Below are 17361 nucleotides of genomic sequence, written 5' to 3' on the forward strand. Positions count from 1 at the left end.
TTGACGTGGTCCTTAAGCTTCGAGGATGCCTGTTCTGGAAAGGTACCAAATCCAACTTCAGCATGAACAGGAAATCACCAAGAGGAGCCTGAAGCTCAGGCTACCATGGCAGGGGTGCCAGGAGCTAAAAACTCACACTTCACAGCTTGGAGCCGGAAGTGAAGAATGATAGTCATTCCTCTGTCCCTAAGTTCGTCCCACAGAAAACAAAAAGGCAGTGGTGGTCTAAGTGACCTGATTTCCTCACCCAAGATCCACTCGAGAATAACAGCCAATTGTTAATAGAAGGACTAGAAGACTTAGAAGAAGTGAAGGAACCAGCCAGGCTGAGGTTGCCACTCGGCCATTCCAGGGAGAGATTAGAGAAGAAACATTTACCTCCTTAATTCATTCTGGCCCAAAGGGAACCCTTTTGGCTGAGCCGGGACAATCCTGGGAGTTGGTTTATGGTATTTAAACTTCTTGACCTGTTTTCGGACAAAGAACCCAATTGTTGGCTATTTGGTGGGCAAAGTTGGCTAGGGAGAGAGTCATTTCTGGCGATCCCAATCTGGTGAGGGCAGGTTACAGAGGACCAGGCTAACTTAAATGTTCGCTATTGATGACATCAGTAAATAAGAACACAGGATGTCCAGGCAGGCAAGATGGCTCAGCAAGGAAGGCACCTGGTACCATGTCTGAGGACCTAAGTCCAATCCCTGGAACTCTCATGAGAAAAGGCGAGAGCACAGTCCCCCTAAGCTGTTGTCTGACTTGTCTGATATGAGCAGGCATGCCTGCTGAGCCTCTGTCCTGAGCTCCAGTCCTGCCCCCTCCAGAGAAGTCAGAATACAGGACGTCCACCAACTTCAAATTTCAGATAAGTAGCCAGCATTCCTTTAAGGTAAGCATGTCCCTTATTGCAGTGTTTATCTGCACAGAAGGAAAACGGAACTTAGAAGAATAATGTCTTTTCCATCTTTAGGCTCAGCTGAGAGAAGGTCACAGGTAGATCAATGCATAATTCATTATTTTGTTAGGAATTCCTCCCCAGTGAGGGTGGCGCAGGACCTTTCTGCCTCACGGGTTCTGTTTGTTATCTGTTTGCTAATTGGCCCATTCCCATTTAAACTCCAGGCTGGCATTTGCCTGAGAAGTCTTCCTAACCTGTTCAATTCGCCCCTGTGTGTCAAGGGCCAGCTCTCAGCAAAGTGATACACGGCACACAGGGAGAGTAGCAGGGAAACGTTGGAGAAAATAGGAAAGCAGACAAAATTAATAACAACAGGTCTCCCTGGGTTTATCTTATTTGTGAGATTATCTCAGTTTCTAAGTTTATCTTATTTGTAAGCTCTAAGATTTATAGTAACTTTCAAAGTGTTTTGGGTCACACCAAAGTGTCAAACAGAAAGACAGTGCTAGACACAACTTGCCACAGAATCTCCCCCTTTGCCACAGGGATAATACTCGATGATGAACCTGCCTGATGACCTTGGGGAAGTAGGAGATAGGACAGCGTGACCTAGGAGCTGCCACACTGACCCTCTGGCTTCTCTCATCCCCCAAGGCCACTTCAGTTGACATCAACTTTAGCTTTATGAGTTCCCATATACACACCGTGGTTCTTTTAAGAACTCAAAAGAACCCAGTATGTCCTGGAACTTCTTAAGTGGTGATACCAATACATTTAACTATCAGAAACAGCCGAGGAGACTCGGCAATGTAGTCAGTGCAGGGGCCGGGGATCAACTGTACCGCAGATGGAAATTTGACTCAGCCATTTAAGGTGGGCTCTTTGGCTAGAATGTATGACTTGGAAGACTATAATTTACTATTTTGGCCCCAAAGTTCTATAGGGAACTTATAGCTCAATTTCTATAGGGAACTTATTCTCAAGGTAGGATGGAGGGGGGTATTTTCAACCATTGTTTTAAACAAAAATCGTTTCATAGACCCTGGAAGGAGAAGGCAGGCTGCTATAGACCCTGGGAGGAGAGAGTAGGCCTCTTTGACAGATTGGAATGGAATAAACTACAGTCTGGATGGGCATTTGGTTTTCTGGCCATTCTGCCCTTTGGTTCTTCCATTGCCATTGAATTCTGCCTGAGGAATCCATGAAAGGAAATGACAACTCTTTCACACACACACACACACACACACACACACACACACACACACACATGCTTAAAGCTTGTGCCTGGAGTAATGCATTTGTTTTGTTTACATTTAATACAACCAATTACTGCAAGTTGATCACGATAAAGTTTTAACTGGCAGGTCAAGGTTATCTGTGAAAGGGACAGTCTTCCAAAGTCAGCCCAGACAGATGTCCGAATGACCAGTGACCTACATGCATCTCCATGAGTAACTGACCAAAAGAGAGAAAACCGTTAACCATTCGTTCTGCTATAAAAACAGTTAAAAGAAACCACTTCCACTTCCTGGTTTTCAGCCCACATCACAGCTGTGGCAGTCTGGTTTCCACGCCCCAACTCCACCTCCTGATAGAGTCCTGTACAGCTGCCACTGGCCACCTGAGAGCTGGGGTTTTGAGGGATCGTCTTCCTCAATATTTACCGTGCTCCACGTCAGTGGGCTCCCGCCAACACTTTCCTGTTGACTCTCACAAAGCTCTTTCTTCCTTGTCGGCTTCCGTCTCTTTGGCTACTCCGTCTGTCCCACAGCCTGCCCCATAAACATAGGTGTCACCAGGGCTCATTCAGACTCTCCACCCTTTCCCGCTCATTGCTGTCGCTCAGCATCTGTGTCAAGTCTCTGCCCGTGTCTACTCCTCGGCTTTAGACCTAAAACATCCCCCTCGATGACGTCTGTCTTTGAATACTCTTTCATCTTCTTCCTTAATGACACCTCTCTCCTCCTGCACCCTGCTTTAGTTAGTAGCTCCTTCCTGACCCCTTAGAAGCCCTTTCAAATCTCTTTTTACTCTCTCCTTCCAAAATCCATATACAGTCCCTAACTCCCACCACGCCCCCTTCAGAGTGACAGCATCCGCTTCTGTTTCCTGCTCTCAGGCCACATCCTTATTATCAGGTCCCTTCTCAGTCTCCCGATCACCACTGGAGGTGACCTCTTCTCTAAAGGTTTCTTATCCAATCCGTCCTCCGTAATGACACCAAGATAACAATTGAAAACAAAGCTGGGACGGTGGTTCACCCATGGCTCTTCACTTCTTCAAACTATGGACCACCACTCTATCGTGTAACTGAATATAGAGATCACACACACACACACACCACCACCACCACCACCACCACCACCACCACCAACAACAACAACAATAATAGCAAAACGTTTCAGAGTACACAACAACCGAAATTAGCTCAAAATCAAATTCATAACGGCAGTGCTCACACATGGTGCACCTCCCTGCAGGCCGAGTTCTGAACACACAATGTGCACACTTCGAACTGCTAAGGTCATCCTGCCACACAGTGCCAATGGACACCTCCTCCGAAACACCCTGCTAAGACTTGAGACCATTGCACACTATAAACTGCAGTGTTTTACTGTATATAAAAGTATTCCGTTCTTAGAAAAGCATAAAGCATGAATTATGAGGAAAAGGTTATTTTCACTGGGTTCCTGCTCTCATTCCTCAGCATGTCAAATATCAGATTAGTGTATCTTTGAACTGGATTGTATTAGATAAACAAGGAGAGCCATTTAATTGATGTAGAAATTTGCTTTTGTTCTTCTTTGTTGGTGGTGGTTTTTTGAGACAGGGTTTTGCTGTGTGACAGCTCTGGCTGCCCAGAAATTCGCTCTGTAGTTACTTTTGTTCTTAATAAGTGGCAGAACCACAATGTGCTCAAGAAACATTTTAACTATTTTTTTATGATTTATTACCAGTAATGTTTGATTTGTATATCTATTGTATATAGGTGTATGCCTGGAGTTGTGAAAATTTTTCTTGGGCAAAATGTATTATAAGTTGGAAAAGTTCAAGAAACCCAAGTTGTCCAATAAATTTTAAAATCAATAATTCACAGCCCTTATCAGTCTGTACCAAGAATAGGCTGATATGTAAATCCTAGTCATTCGCTCTCTACCAAGGAAGGATTCCCACTGGCCATGCCCCATGCGACATAGGCATTTCCTATGCTCAACAATGGAGCACTACTCAGCCATAAGAAACAATGGCATCTCGAAATTTGCAGGCAAATGGATGAAACTAGAATAAAACATCCCGAGTGAGGTAACCCAGACCCAGAAAGACAAATATAGTATGTACTCACTCATAAGTGGACGTCAAACATAAAGCAAAGGGTAACAGTCCACAACCCCAGAGAAGCTAGAACCCTCATCCAGAAACAGATGTAAGCAGATGCAGAGAGCTACAGCTAACCACTGGGCTGAGCTCCCAGAGAAAAGTCAAAGAGAGGGAGGAGCGATAATACAAACAAATGGGGTTACGATCATGATGGGGAAACCCACAGAATGAGCTGACCTGAGCTGGTGGACGCTCACTGACTCCAGACTGGTAACTGGGAACCTGCACAGGACTGAACTAGGTGTCCTGAATGCAGGTGACGATGGCGTGGCTTGGGCACTACATGGATACATTGGCAGTGGAACCAGGCTCTAACTTGAATGTATGAACTACTATGTGGAGCCCACACTCTACGGAGAGATACTTTGCTCAGCCTAGGCACGGGGTGAGGGTGGGAGGCTTGGTCCTGCCCCAAAGAGGTGATAGACAGACTTAGTTGACTTCCCAGGGGAGGACTTACCCTCTTTGAGGCCTGGATGGGTGGTGGGAAGGGAGACTGAGGGAGGGAGGAGAAGAGGAGGGAGGGGAAACTGGAAAAAAAAACTAAAAATAGAGGAAGAGAAAGAAAAGAAATGAAAAAAAGGGGAAAAAGAATCTATCTCAACTGGTGGCGGCTGCACACGCCTTTAATTGCAGCACTCAGGAGGCAGAGGCAGGCCTATCTCTGAGTTTGAGGCCTGCCTGATCTACAGAGTGAGTTCCAGGCCAGCCAGGCTATACAGAGAAACCCTATCAATAAAACAAAACAAACAAAAAAAAAAAGAAAGAAAGAAAGAAAAAAGAAGAAAAAAACAACAAAAGAGTCTTTCTCTGCCGCCAGACATCTTATGAATCTTTATCAGTGAGATTAAGTGTATATCCCTCTGGGAAGATTTAACAACAATTTTCTCAACTTTGACAGTCCCCAAACAAGACAAATCTCTTTTTCCACTGATGGTCCCCAGCTCTTGAAGGTGCCCCAGTTACACGGATACTCTTCTTAGAGACTGGATAAACATTTATAGACCATAAATTTCTCCTTTTCTATGATCTGTAGAAATGGTGCTAAGACATCAGTATTTTGTTTGGTTTTGTTTTTTGTTTTGTTTTTCGAGACAGGGTTTCTCTGCGTAGCCCCGGCTGTCCTGGAACTCCCTCTATAGACCAGGCTGTCTTGGAACTCAGAGATCTACCTACCTCTACCTCCCTGTGCTGGGATTAAAGGCATGCCCTGTCACAGCCCAGCTAACATCAGCCCTGGGTGTCTATCCTGGAACTCCCAGTCAGAAGCCTTTTAACCAGGAAGCCCATGGCTGTCATAGGAGCCCTTGGACTTTTAGGATGAAGGGTCTACCTTCGTGAAAACCTTGTACAGGCCAGACCCGAATACCTTCCTTCTAAGTGCTTTAAAGACATGAGTCATCTCTTGTATATATCTATAGATCTCCAAAACAGCACATAGCAAGGCAAAGTTTTAATTTTAGTTAAAAAAAAAAACAAACAAAGAAACCTTAGCATGGGACTAGAGAGATGAGAGCTGACTGGTTGGGTAAAAGTGCTTGCTGCTCTCACGTGGACTTGAGTTCAATTCCCAGTACCCATGGGAGGTGGCTCTCAACTGCCTTTAGCACTAGTCCCAAGAGCTCTAACAGCACAGCCTCTGCAGACCTCTGTGCTCAGGTGTGCATTCCCTTCATACATAGTTAGAAATAAAAATAAGCCTTTGTAAATCCTCTCCTGCCCACAGGTGATGATTGGGAGGGTGAAATAGTGAGGTCCAGTTCACCTGCCAGTTACATGTGGTACCAAGATGTGAGCCCTGGACCATGTGCGTGGTGACTGTGCAGATGGCAGTCTTCGCTTTGCGCCCAGCCCCCTGGCTACTGGGCTCAGCACTCCCTGCTCCGTGGTCACCAGCACAGGGTAGCGGCTGTGATTGGCTAGTCACTTTGCCTCTGCGGAGGCTTCTCTCTATGGCTGCATGATGGGCGTGAGAGATCACCACCCATCCTTATTAAGAGCATACGTGTGCTACGAGGAGAGACTCACAGAGTCCTCTGACGGATTATACCTGCAACATAAAGTAGTGTCCTTCATATTTTATTTTTTTGTGATGAAGAACCACAAGGAAAATAAAATTTCACTGGGCCTGGTAGCACAGGCCTGTAACTCCAGCTACTTAGTTAGGAAGCTGATATAGGAGGATATCTCATTCAAGGCCAGCCTGGGCCACTTAGTGAGCTATGTCTCGTCAGACAAAGTAAAAAGAGGAGTCTGGAGAGATGGCTCTGCAGTTTAGAGCACTTGCTGCTCTTACAGAAGACCGGAAGTTCAATTCCTAGCTCCTATATGGTGGCTCACAACTGCGGCTCCAGTTCCAGGGCATCAGGTGCCCTCTTCTGGTCTCCAAGGGCACCAGGCATCCATGTGGTATATATACTTGCATACGGGCAAACATACATACAAAATAAAATAAGTCTAGGACTTGCCTAGAGTAAACAAGGCCTTGGGTTCAGTCTTCAGCAACCCACACATGCAAATTAGCACACACACAGTGTTGGAATAATGTGGGCAATAAATTGAAAATAATTAATTAGTACTATATTTATTTGCTTTCTCGAGAGCGGCCCTAAAAGTCTCAGTTTAACAACAACAACAACAAAACGAAAATGAAAAGACCTGTCTTGGTGCAAGCGAACTTTGACGTTAATTTTGTTTATTTTTCCTTTGAGCCAGTCTTGTTATGCAACCAGCTGGCCTGGAACTCATCTGTAGTCCAGGTTGGCTTCAGACTTGCAGCAATCCTCCTGCCTCAGCCTCCTAGGTGTTGCGATTCCAGGACCACCACAGTCGGCAAAAAGACCTTTAAGAGACATTTTGCCTTCTAGGCATCATACCTGGCGTTTGCTTTCTAGAAGATTCGCTTCCCAGGTCCACAGGTCATACAGCACAGCAAATCTGTCCACACTGGCATGAGCCCAGCCCCAACGCTGGCTGCTCTGTGACTGGCTATCCTCTCTGTGACCTGGGAAGAAGCCAGTAGGAATGGTTAGAGCCAGGCCATTCAAATGCTCCTTCTCTGAGGACCACAGATGATTAGCTCCACCCGAGGAGTTGATCTGAGCTGGCGGGTGACTGGGTTCCCCGGAAGTGAACTGAGGGAGCCGCCTGTGAAGACCAGGCCTGCAGTCCACGCTTGTTGACTTCTGAGTCAGTAGTCTGTTTTTACTTTCTAAATTTAAGATTAATTTTAGTAATTTCTATTTTTTTTCCTTTTGGATACAGAACCTAACCATGTAGCCTTGGCTGGCGTAGAACTTGCCGTGCAAACGAGGCTGGCCTGAAACACAGAGATCCACCTACTTCTGCCTCCTGCGGGCCAAGTGTGCACCACCACCCCTAGCTCAGTAATTTTTTTGTTATTGTGAGTTGAAGTCTCATGTAACTGAGGGTAAACTTCCGACCTTCCTAGCTCCACCAAACAAGTAGTGTCCTGGCAATCACAGGCATGTCTGCCATGCCCATGCCGTCTGCTGGGGATGAAGCCCAGGGCTTCCTGCATTCTTGGCCACTGTACCAACTAAACTACATCCCAGTCTTTTAAAGAGTGTTTAGAACTAAAACCAGTTGGCATAAAAACCATCTAAAATTTCCCTGAATTCATAGCTTTAAAGACAGATCATGCACTTCTCCTTTTTCAAAAACTGGTCTCAGGGGTTTAGCAACAGAAATTGATGTATTATTTCTCTCCCTCTCTCTCTCTCTCTCTCTCTCTCTCTCTCTCTCTCTCTCTTTCTCTCTCTCTCTCTCTCTGTGTGTGTGTGTGTGTGTGTGAGAGCACACACCAAAGATCAAGAGGTCAACCTAAAGTACTGTTTCACAGGAGCCCCCACCTTTTGGGGATGTGTTTGGGTTCTCTCCCTGGGAACTGAGTTTCACCATGTACATAAGCTGACTTCTGTCTCCGCCTCCCAGAATAGGTACTACAGAGCTTGCCACCACAGCTAGCTTTTGGGGGTGGGGGAGGGATGAACTCATATACTCAGAATCGAAAGGCAAGCACTTGTGCTGACTGAGCTGGCTCCCCAACCCTATTATTTTCATTAACGTTAACTATGTCAGAAATTTCCAGAGAGCCTTCTAAGATATCCCTTAATTATATTAATTGCCGCGTTAAATCAGCAAAGTTAATCATCATCACTGTTTGGCAAAAATATTTTCTATTGGATTAGTGTTAGCGTCACTGCGAACATGATTATTGCTTCCAATTTATAAGAGGCCTGCTTCGGGAGAAAATACTAGAAGGTCAGAAACATCCAGGTGCCAACATGTGAGCTGAGTAATGACTGACTCCGTGATGGATGTTTAGCAAGAGCCAGGCTCTGTCGAGGGTCCTCTCAGGCAGCAGAAAGCATTTCACAATGGGGGACTAAGCCCTAGTAGCCAGCTTCAAGGACGGGTGTCCTTGTGGTTAAATGTGTTTCGACCGAATTAAACTCTCAGCAGGCAGAAATAGTCACATTGGAGGATCAGTTAATACGGACAAACGTTGGATGGAGCATAACCAGTGAAAATGAAAGCTAAGAGCTAAAATGAAATGTTCCAGAATGTTCAGGGCCAGATTCACATATTCACGGTTGCAGCGATGACCGCCTAGTCGAGTTTGTTCAGTGTCAATATTAAATTAACTCTGCCTGGGATCTCTTTTTTTTTTTTTTTTTTTTTTTTTTTGGTTTTTTGAGACAGGGTTTCTCTGTGGTTTTGGAGCCTGTCCTGGAACTAGCTCTTGTAGACCAGGCTGGTCTCGAACTCACAAAGATCCGCCTGCCTCTGCCTCCCGAGTGCTGGGATTAAAGGCGTGCACCACCACCGCCCGGCACTGCCTGGGATCTCAAAGCTGGCGGTCAAACTTCCTTCGAGAAGCATGTTTGAACACAATGAAGGTGAACTATCTCTGTCACAGTCTACACGCATTTGGACACAGCGCAAAAACTCCCCCTGCTGTACCCCAGTGTGTCTAGACATTCTTAGCTCTTTCCAAAAGCAATAAGAAACCTCCTGGGAACTATCATTACCTTACCTACTTTTAAAATTGGAAGTTTAGGTGATGGTGCCAAAAAGAAGCAAGAATAGTGATATGGGTTGCTGGATTAGCTCAAGTCATGAGTCCTCCTTCTGGGGCTTCTCTGGCATTCTCTTAGCCAGATCCCCCGCCATGCCCGTGGTTCCTGTTAGGAATCAATCCAGAGATGACTCCTGCTTCTAAATGCAGTCTCCTCGGCATCATTGGCTCGGGAGAAACATCATTCATTGTGCTTGTTTCCTTTGCTCTACCCAGAGTCCTGTACTGCATCCCTTCTACCCAGCGGGTGATGAAGAACTACAAGAATTACAACTGATCCCTTAGAGAGCACAGCTCCATCACAAAGGAGAGTTGAGCCCCATGCGGGCACACACATGGGTCAGGGGTAGTGTATGCTTACTCAAGTTTTAAAAACTATTGTTCGGGCATTGGTTTGTGTGTTTTTGTTTGTGTATCTGCTTGCTTTCAGTACTGGAACTCTACAAGAGCCTAGTGCACAACAACCAAGTACTCTACTCTTGAGCTTCATCCCCAACCCTGGCCAGTTGATTTTTTTTCTTTAATCTGCCTCCTTACTTTTTTCTTTCTCAATGTAATGGCTGGCAATGAGCAGCAGTTCTGACTCCAGCTCCTCCAGATCTTGCAAGGCAATGTCATACATGACATACAGGCCAAACTGGTCCTGAGTGTGGACACAGCCAGCCTGCGTGCTGTGGAAGTCGTCCTGGTTTTCAGCTTCCGAGAACTCCAGGAATTGCACGCTGTGGACCTGGGGAAAGAAGGCCAAACCCAAACCCCAAAGTTACTGGAAAAGGGAGAGTTATATTTTGTCCAGTCCCAATGGCCCAGGCAGTGGGTTTCTCCTCCCACACAGCGGACTGCTGAGGCACAGCCAAAAGGGAAGAATCGAATTATATATATAAGCTTCTGTCAAACACTGCGGAACATTTGTTCACCACAAAGAATTCAAATATTTTTATCCCCCGCCCCGCCTTATGAGACCTTTATGTAAATGCTCTAATCCTCCCACCTGTAAAACTTGTTTACACAAAAGCCTGTAGCTTCCTCCTCATAATTTGAGACTTGAGTGACTGACCCCTCCCCCCTTCCTTCATCAAAGACATTCATTTCCAGCGAATGGGGAAAAGACACAGTCACCTGCACTTGGAACAAAACTTAAGTGAATTTGCCATGTAGACATGCTTGCTCTTCCACTTTTATGACTAGCACACCCTTATGAACAAAAGTGAAGATCTACCTTGTCAAGCTGTGTTAGTTGGGGTAGCGCTCTCTTTCTCTGTGCCCCTGAACCACTTGTTTCTAACACACACACACACACACACACACACACACACACACACACACGGACAAAGATTGTTGGTAGGGAGAGGTTGTTCCTGAGGCACATAAAAGACTTTGTTTTTCTAGTTAATTCTAGAGCAACTGGAACCAGGCACTTAGTGGTCCAGAATTTCGGTGGCTTTTGAAGTCAGAGGCTGGGACAGAGGACTTCCAGGATCTTACCCCGGTTGAACTGCGCAGCTGCTCTTAGGCCACTAGCAAAATGGGAGGGGTAGGACATCACGATTTGGGAATATTGGGGGTGCCTTTGAGAATAATGGAGCCTTTCTCAGCTTTCCCCACTGCTAGCAAAGCCCACCAAAGGCTGAAAAACTCTACAGTCACCAAAGTCACCCTGAGTCAGTGGCTTTCCAGGTCTTAGAAATCTAAACAATTCATGGATCACAGAATTTTAGTGGGGAACTTATTACAGAGTCGGGGGGGGTGCTTAAAAGGGAGAGGGAGCACGGCTTCCATAGAGCAGGGTGGGTCCCAGGAAACCGGCTACCATCTAGATGCTGGCCTGGGCTTTTTCAAGGCAGCAATCACGGTGAGGGATCGGAAGGGAGATGAGCCAGTTGGTCCAGTTGGTCCAACCAGGTGCCCAGGTGCCTCTTCAGAGTCTCTGTCGTCACTCACTTCTAGCCTTTAGGTGGAGGTGATATTTAGAAGATAATTTAGATAATATTTAGAAGAACTCGCTTCTGGGATTTCTGGCCTCCAGCAAGGACTTTCTCAGCCTTGGGTTGCTGCAGAATCTGATCATTTCCCATCTCCCGCTCACGTTTCTACACTACACTCATTGTGTGGAATAAGTAATACCACGTAGGCGGGGCACACTGGACTCATACACATTAGCTGTTAAAAACATTGTTCTTTTAACTCCGTGAGTTCTGGGCTGGAAGGGCTCAATGGGTAACACACTAACCAGCAAAGCCTGCTGTCCTGAGTTTGATCTCCACAACATTAAAAAAGCCAGATGTAATCACACATATCTGTATCCCCAGGACACATCTGTAATCCCAGCTCTCCTACCTAGAGAGGAGGAGCAAAGACAGAATTGCCTGGAAGCTCACAGGCCAGCTAGCCCGAGTAAGTTGTACAGATGCAGAAACAAGAGGGACTGCCTTGAAACAGGCTGGACAATGAGGATTCCTGAAAGTTGTCCCATGGTGCTCGTGCATGCACACACACACACACACACACACACACATACACACACACACACATACACACACACACACACACATACACACACACACATACACACACACATACACACACACACACACACACACACACAATTCATGTTTAGTTCTTCAAGTTCCAACAAAATGCATTAGCAATCTCATGTCTTAGTAATTTTCTGTGTTGGATAATGTCCTCCCAAATTCATATACACCTGGAAATCTTTTTTTTTCTTTTTTAAAGTTTTTCGAGACAGGGTTTCTCTGTGCATCTTTGGCTGTCCTGAAACTAGCTCATGTAGACCAGGCTGACCTCGAACTCACAGAAGGCCACCTGCCTCTGCCTCCTGAGTGCTGGAATTAAAGGCATGTGCCACCACCACCTGGCACACTTGGAAATCTTTGAACAAGACTTTATTTGGAAACAAGTCTTTACAGAAATAAAGTAAAAGATCATCCTACTGGGTTAGAGTGGATTCTAATCCAACAAGTGGTGTCCTTATGAAAAGAAGGAAATTGGAGCTTGACGCCAAAGGAAGAAGGCCCCAAAGCTTACAAGGATTTATCTGTAAGTCAAGCAATGTCCAATTTTAGCACACACCTGTAAAGCCAGCTGCCGCAGAGGTGGAGACAGGAGGATCACAAGCCGTGGGACGATCTGACACATTAGTGAGCTCTAGTCTCTAAATAAGACACTGTAAGCTGGAGAGGAGAGCTACCGATGTGGTCAGTGGAAACCTGTCAGCCGAGCTCGTGTGAGGCTCTGGGCTTAGCTCCTAGTACCTCACTCAAGAAAACGAGGAGGGAGAGGTGAAGGCAAGAGAGAGGAGGAGCAGGAAGAAGGGCCAGAGGATGGCAAGAATTGCCCCAAACTACCAGACGTTGGAAGAGGCTCAGAAGGCTCTCCCTTGGAGAAAGTGTGGTCCTGCCAACACCCTGGCTCCGGACAGGTGGTATCCAGAGCTGCGGCGTCCATTTCTGCCACGAGCCACTCACTTTGCTGTGGCAGCTCTGCAAATTATCACAACCGAGAAATACTTCAACTGTGTCACTGTTAGCGGAAAGTTCCTGAGACTCTCTGCATTGTTCTCTAAGGCATTTTAGCCACAGCTGCAGAGGTAACTGGCCTGTCCCCGGCACTGCCTGGGTTGTGGTTCTATTACTCTCCTGCTTCCTTCCCTCACCTGTGAGTTTTTTCGGTCCTATGAAGACCCTCTTTATAAAGGCTTTCTTTGTGGTTTAGAGAGTGGGTCCTGTCATATTGTTCTTGGAGGAGCAGCAGGAAAAGGAGGGCAGTAATTAGTGTATGAGTAAGAAATAAAATGACCTTTGGAATGATCCATGTGTGCTTAAAGTCTGGATAGTAACTGGGACCAAGGTAACTATTTGACAAATAAAGTAACTGCAGGAAAACTAGGGACCGTCATGTGTTTTACATCCTGTCCCGACTTACCCACGTGAGCTTTAGGTCTTTCTGTGACATAAGGGCACTTATCTGACTGATTTATACTTTCCTGAAGTATCCTGCATTAAGATAATATTAATAGTCATTCAGCCTAAGACCCCAGTCAAAACTATTGGGCAAATGATAGACTTAATAGCTTCCATTTTTAAAACTTTTTTAAAAACATTCTCTTTGTCCCTCCTTCCCTTCTTTCCCTCCCTCCTTCCCTTCCTTCATCCTTCCCTCCTTCTCTCTTCCACTTTCTCCTCCTCCCTCTCTGTGTACATGGGGGGGGGGAGTCAGAGGGCAGCTTGCAGGACTGGGTTTTCTCCTTCCGTCATGTGAACTCCTAGGACCTAGCCTAGGTTGCCAGGCTTGGTGGTAAGTACCTTTACCCACAGAGCCATCTCACTAGGACCAGTGATCTTCTTTATAAAGAAAATCAAAGATATCGTTTGCTCATTTTTTTCTCCTGTTCTATAAGTTATTATTGTAGACAGAAGTTTCTGTCTCACCTGGTTCCATAGCCCTCAGTCCCAAAGAAACACACAGGAGCTTATATTATTGGCCTATTGCTTAGACTTACTACTCACTAGCTCTTATGACTTAAATTCACCCATAATTCTTCTCTATGTGTAGCCACACGGCTTGGTACCTTATCTCAGGGAGGCATTCTCATCTTGCTTCCTCTGTGTCTGAGGCTGCAGACAGAGCCTTTCCTCTTCCCAGAATTCTCCTAGTCTGGTAGCCCCACCTATACTTCCTGCCTGGCTATTGGCCAGTCAGCATTTTATGAAGCCAATACGAGTGATGAATCTTTACAGGGTGCGAGAGCATTGTCCCAGAGCACATTATTGCTGCAGCGAATCGTCCTACATTTCAGCAGCATGATGCACCTCACAGAGCACCTCCATGCAGTCTTCTTTTGATTGTAACATTCTGTTATGAGTAGAGCTTTTCTTTGCAACTAAATATTAAATAAATATGACCATGTGAAAGATAAAAATTCAAGTCTTGATGGGTGGTGGTGCACACCTTTAATCCTAGCACTCAGGAGACAGAGTCAGGCAGATCTGAGTTCAAGGCCAGCCTGGTCTTCAGAGGTAATTCTAGGATAGCCAGGGCTACACAGAGAAATTCTGTCTCGAATAACAACAACAACAACAACAACAACAAAAAGTCTCAGCTTCCTTTTGCTACTTGAGTATCCCTTTGTCCACCTTGGTCACGCTGAACTTCTCGATAACCCTGCAGTGGGCTGGACACAGCCCTGCTTGGGGCCTCTGTATTGACCTTCCCCCTGCTAGACACTCCCCCAGTAAGTCAGATTGCTTCATGAGTTCCTTCAGGCCTTTCCTCCCACAGTACCTCCTTTGTAAGACTCTCCCCTTCACCTCCTCACCAGGGGCATCCACCGCCCATTCCACGTTCACCGGGAGCACCCACTGCTCACTCCACGTTCACCAGGGGAATCCACTGCCCACTCCACATTTACCAGGAGCATCCACAGGAGACAAATACCGTCCTCCCATACTAACTGTAGGACTAGCATTTTGGGGCTTTGCCGTATGTCATTTCTGCTCTCCCATAAATGATAGGCATCAGACTAAAAACTCCACATTCACCAGGGGCATCCACTACCCCACTCGAGTGCTCTCGGTTCTCCATTGCACCATCACAATCCTCAGGAGTTCACAAAGGCTACACTACCCCATGGTCAATAGCTCTAAAGCACAGTGACGGAAGTGAATGTCTCACTCATAGAGAGCCATTGCGGGACCAGCGGCTCTCTAGACCATAGCACTAGACCAGCAACCAAGGACAGCAATGTTTCCATCTTCCCATGTGACCATCACCTTCTACTGGCTGAAGCAGGGGAGGACAGCCAGAGGGTGTGGAGCAGCTCCTAGTGCTCTCATTTCTGCTCACAGCTCAAAGCGAGTCACAGGCCCACTCACCTGAGAGAGCCAGGAAGTCTAGGGAAACTTTAGCGCCATCTCACCCTCTATATGATACATATTGTATGCTTTTTAATGTCTCTTGCTGGGTGGTAAGTTTCCTTATGGTGAGAACTTGTGCTAGTTCTGTGTGCTGCTATACCCCTGTGCGTAGAATAGAGCCTAGTTTAGCTATTTGTCAGCATACTTGTGGGAGGAAGGAAGGAAGCATGGCTCACAGCCTATGGGGACAGATAAGCCAACAGCGGGGCACAGCTCCATGCTGGATCCTATAACGAGCTGACAAGCCATAAGATGAAACCATCGTTCTACACAGAGATATAAAGAAGGATTTCCCAGAGAGATTTTAGGAATGGACTCTTGAGTCAGAATACACGTTTGCCAAGGAGAGAATGGGAGAGTGGCAGAGGAGCCCGGAGGCCTGGAAGGCTCTGTACAGACAGAGGAGGGTCCAGCCCTACCTCCTGGAGAGTCTAAAGGCAGGAGAGGGAAATGAGGTCGAAGAGTTTGGCAGGGCCCAGAACACACTCAACCTTGTAAACGTCACCAAGAAAACCGGAAGTCTTGTGAGGAAAAGGAAACTCATCAAGGACTTCCAGCAGAATATCAAGCGTGTTTATATCTGGGCAGCCCCCGAGAAACTTGCAAAGCCAGAGGGAGGCATTCTCTTTAAAATCCTCCAGTTCCCATTGCCTTAGGAACTGGTCCCATATTGAAGGAGAGCCAAGCCCCCAGTGGTCTGGCTCACTCTGTCTTGAGGCCTCACCTCCCACCACTTCCTCTCCAAAGCCTTCTGCAAGTTGCAGACCAAGTTGCAACACACCCTGAACTCACCGTGGGGCATCAGGTTCCCATGACTGAGGAGCCACAGGCAAGGTTCTATAGGAGGAGCCTACTGTCTCTCAGGTGGGGCTCCTTCTACTCTGCCATGTTATATAGGCACATAAGACGACAAGGTGGCTCTGAGAGACCGTAGAAGACTTCTTTGGCTAGCATGACTGTTAAGTAAACAATCATTAATACTAAAGCCCAAAACTTTCCTTGCAGGATTAAAACAGGGGCCAAACCAATGTGCTGGGGAGGAAGCGTCCATCTTAGGAGCTTGACCCACACCCAATAAACCAGCTTGTCTCATCCCAGCAGCTTCCTTCCTGGACTCGATGAGATGAACACAGTGGATTAGCATCTGTGCCCTTTCCCCATCCCCGGGGCTGGATATCCTAATGTAAATATTTGATCCTATTAAAGACCTGACAGAAGGTACTGCCTGGTGTGTCTCACATTAAACAGCAGCATCTGGGAGTGTTTTTAGTCTGAAGCCTATCATTTATGGGAGAACAGAAATGACATACTGCAAAGCCCCAAGATGCTAGTCCCACAGTTAGCAGGGGAGGATGGTATTTGTCTCCTGTGGTAGTCTGAATATAGTTGGCACCCATATGCTCATAGGGAGTGGCACTATTAGGAGGTGTGGCTTTGTTGGAGTAGATGAGGCTTTTTGGAAGAAGCTTGTCCCGGGGGGGGGGGGGGCATCTCATATATGCTCAAGTCACACCCAGGGCTTCAGTTCAATTCCTGCTGCCTTCAGGTCAAGATGTAGAACTCTCAGCTCCATCTCCTGCACCATGTCTGCCTGCACGCTGCCATGCCCCACCATGATGATAATGGACTAAACCTCTGAAAATGTAAGCCACCCCAGCTTCAGTGTTTTCCTTTATGAGAGTTGCAGTGGTCACGGCAGTAGAAACCCTAACTAAGGCATCTTGTCTCCCCCACTTTATTTCTTTCTATTCCTCACTCCAGCTCAGAACAAAGGGGGAGAGGGCCTCTTTTGTTGTTAGGGGATATATGTACACTATGTGAAGGTGTATCGCTGTGATTGGTGTAATAAAAAGCTGAATGGCAGATAGCTAGACAGGAGGTATAGACAGAATTTCCAGGGAGAGAGAGGAAGAGAAGAAGGAATCAAGGTGCAAGAGAGATGCTCGGAGAGACAGAGAGGAAACAGGAGGTGTAAGATAGAAGAGATGTAACACAAAGTGATAGAACGTAGATGAATAAAAATGTATTCATTTAAGTTATAAGAGCTAGTTAGAAAC

General features: G+C 46.4%; 1 protein-coding gene across 1 annotated transcript in view; it reads right to left on the reverse strand.

The window, feature by feature from the left end:
- Window positions 1-17361, reverse strand: part of LOC121449304 — a 173897-nt gene that overhangs the window by 99451 nt on the left and 57085 nt on the right. Inside the window, exons 15-16 of the mRNA XM_041653616.1 lie at window positions 9909-10101; window positions 7147-7274 (exon numbers count right to left, since the gene is read on the reverse strand). Of these exons, the coding sequence (XP_041509550.1) occupies window positions 7147-7274; window positions 9909-10101 (321 nt within the window). The remainder of the gene's footprint in view (window positions 1-7146; window positions 7275-9908; window positions 10102-17361) is intronic.

The sequence above is a fragment of the Microtus oregoni genome, unplaced genomic scaffold, assembly GCF_018167655.1.
Source record: "Microtus oregoni isolate MIOR12 unplaced genomic scaffold, Mior012 000006F_ref0000085, whole genome shotgun sequence".
Classification (NCBI taxonomy): domain Eukaryota; kingdom Metazoa; phylum Chordata; class Mammalia; order Rodentia; family Cricetidae; genus Microtus; species Microtus oregoni.